Source organism: Sinocyclocheilus anshuiensis, unplaced genomic scaffold (assembly GCF_001515605.1).
Source record: "Sinocyclocheilus anshuiensis isolate Anshui unplaced genomic scaffold, SAMN03320099.WGS_v1.1 scaffold1581, whole genome shotgun sequence".
NCBI lineage: Eukaryota > Metazoa > Chordata > Actinopteri > Cypriniformes > Cyprinidae > Sinocyclocheilus > Sinocyclocheilus anshuiensis.
Genome location: NW_015540988.1, coordinates 471,059 through 473,177, shown reverse-complemented (window position 1 = coordinate 473,177; position 2,119 = coordinate 471,059). Strand labels below are relative to the sequence as shown.

The 2,119-nt window shown below is 35.2% G+C and overlaps 1 protein-coding gene across 1 annotated transcript in view; it reads right to left on the bottom strand.

Moving 5' to 3' along the window:
- Positions 1–1,003: 1,003 nt before the first annotated feature.
- Positions 1,004–2,119, bottom strand: part of LOC107690184 (S-adenosylmethionine synthase-like) — a 5,993-nt gene continuing 4,877 nt past the window's right edge. Inside the window, exon 7 of the mRNA XM_016488438.1 lies at positions 1,004–1,911. Within this exon, the coding sequence (XP_016343924.1) occupies positions 1,809–1,911 (103 nt within the window). The 3' untranslated portion in view covers positions 1,004–1,808. The remainder of the gene's footprint in view (positions 1,912–2,119) is intronic.

Sequence of the window (2,119 nt, the reverse complement as noted above, 5' to 3'; positions counted from 1 at the left end):
AGAAAACAGTAAGAAGAAGATGGTTTATAGTGTTTTTAGGGGTTAATGCCTCTGTTGAACTCCCAGAAGTCTAAAGAAAACAAATGAGTGGCTTTCACACACATTTCAAGTGTGCAACATAATCTGGCTTCGTTCATAACTGAAGTAGGCTACACACACACACACATATGCTCACTCTCCAGAGGTGACAATTAATGCAAGACCAGCACAGGATCTGTACACGTAAACAACAATATTCTCATAATATCCCTCTGCCATTATCAAACATTAATGAGATAATGAATTCAAAAAATGAAGCATAAAAAGCTATTGTTCTTATGATGCAAGAAAAAGCACACAAATTAGACCCTTTTGAGACTGTAAATATATGATGCAAGGAATATGTTTATCAAATCCACAATATGCTTATAACTCTTTGCAACACACTGCTGTAACTTGTTACAGCCACAATGAAAAACTGACTAAATAGTGAATTTGGCTCATGAAAAAGAAATAGAAATAGAAATTACAATGTAGTAAAAACTGAATAATTATGATTTAAATCATTTTAAGTATAAAGCTGAAATGTGTTTTTCTGAGGCACTAGTGGCACCAAACAAAATTGCACTGCAATTTCCCGTGCTCTCCTCTGTTGATGGAAAAAAAAACAGATATTCCCACCCAAAACTCGCGCCAGTGTTGCTGCTGACAGAATGATGTTTTGATAGCACCTCAGAGTCACAGTACTTACACTTTTTAAGGTAATCAAACTATGATATTACTACTTAAGGTTTTCTTTATATATTCTAAGCTGGTATAGGCTAGGATGCACTTTAGCCTTAAGGAATGCAGTGTTGCCAATTTAGCAATTTTGTTGCTAGATTTAGCAACTTTTCAGACTACCCTAGCAACTGTTTAATTTTTTTAAAAAAAGCACCTAGCAACAAATTTAGCTATTTTGAAAAAGTTTTTGGCAACTTTTAGCAACTTTTGTAAAGTGACTCAAATGATAAATAAATGCACCTATTTTCATCTAAATTACACAAAAAGAGGAAACCATTGAACAGCTAGCCAGCCAAGCAGCACATCAACCTGGAGAGAGCTGAAGAAAGATGCCTAACAGTACAAACATCAAATGTGCATTAAGTTGCTAGTTCCAATTGGTCAATAATAAATGCACATTTATGATACAGCATGTTATTAGCTTGTATATATAATTGTTGTTCAGTTAGGTTCACTGTAAGAAAAACTGTTCAGAATGTGCAGTTTTACTAGTTAATAAGAAAATACACAAAATGTGTAACTTCAATAATTCAATGTTGTAAAAAAAATCAGATCATAAAGATGTTACTTATGTTACTTTTACAAATTAAAATATTTTATGTTTATAATATTATATGAACAAATAACATTAAAAAAATATTTTTTGTTGAGATTTGAGTAATCTCGTGTATTCTACGTAAAAACGCTGTTTTGTGTCATGGTTATGCAATGACGTCATCACGCAATGACATCACAACGCCGTTTAGCAACTTTTAGCAACAAATCGATCTGCTTTTAGCAACTTCCCCTGAAAATTAGTTGGCAACACTGAAGGAATGATAGATTGTCATGAGTGCTGATGCGGTGAAACAGTTGTGAGGGATCCTTTCACGATAGACTTCTAAATAAAAAAATGGATTTAATTTATCAATCTTGACATTTACAGTATATATTCGTCTAATCTGAAATGTAGCATATGCGGGAAGAGAATTAAAATAAGCTGAGAGAGGAGCGCTGGAGGAAAGAGCGACTGAATGACTGAAAGTAAGACTCGCGCGCCTCTCAGTTTAAACCTTGAGACTCTTGGCCATCTCCCAGGGGAACTCTGATCGGCCAAAATGACCGTAGCAGGCCGTGCTCTGGTAGATCGGTCTCTTCAGGTTCAGGTCCCTGTCAAGTAGAAATTGAGTTTGTTAGCTTTTCACCAAACAGCCCTTGTCTGAATCCTACTTACACCAAAACTGTAATTAATTAATTAAATAAAATGTACTTAATTTATGTGCATCGTTACTTTTTAAAAGACCCTTAATACATAGTAGAACCGCCATTTAGGCCAGTGGTTCCCAACCCTGGTCCTGGAGGCACCCCAACACTGCAC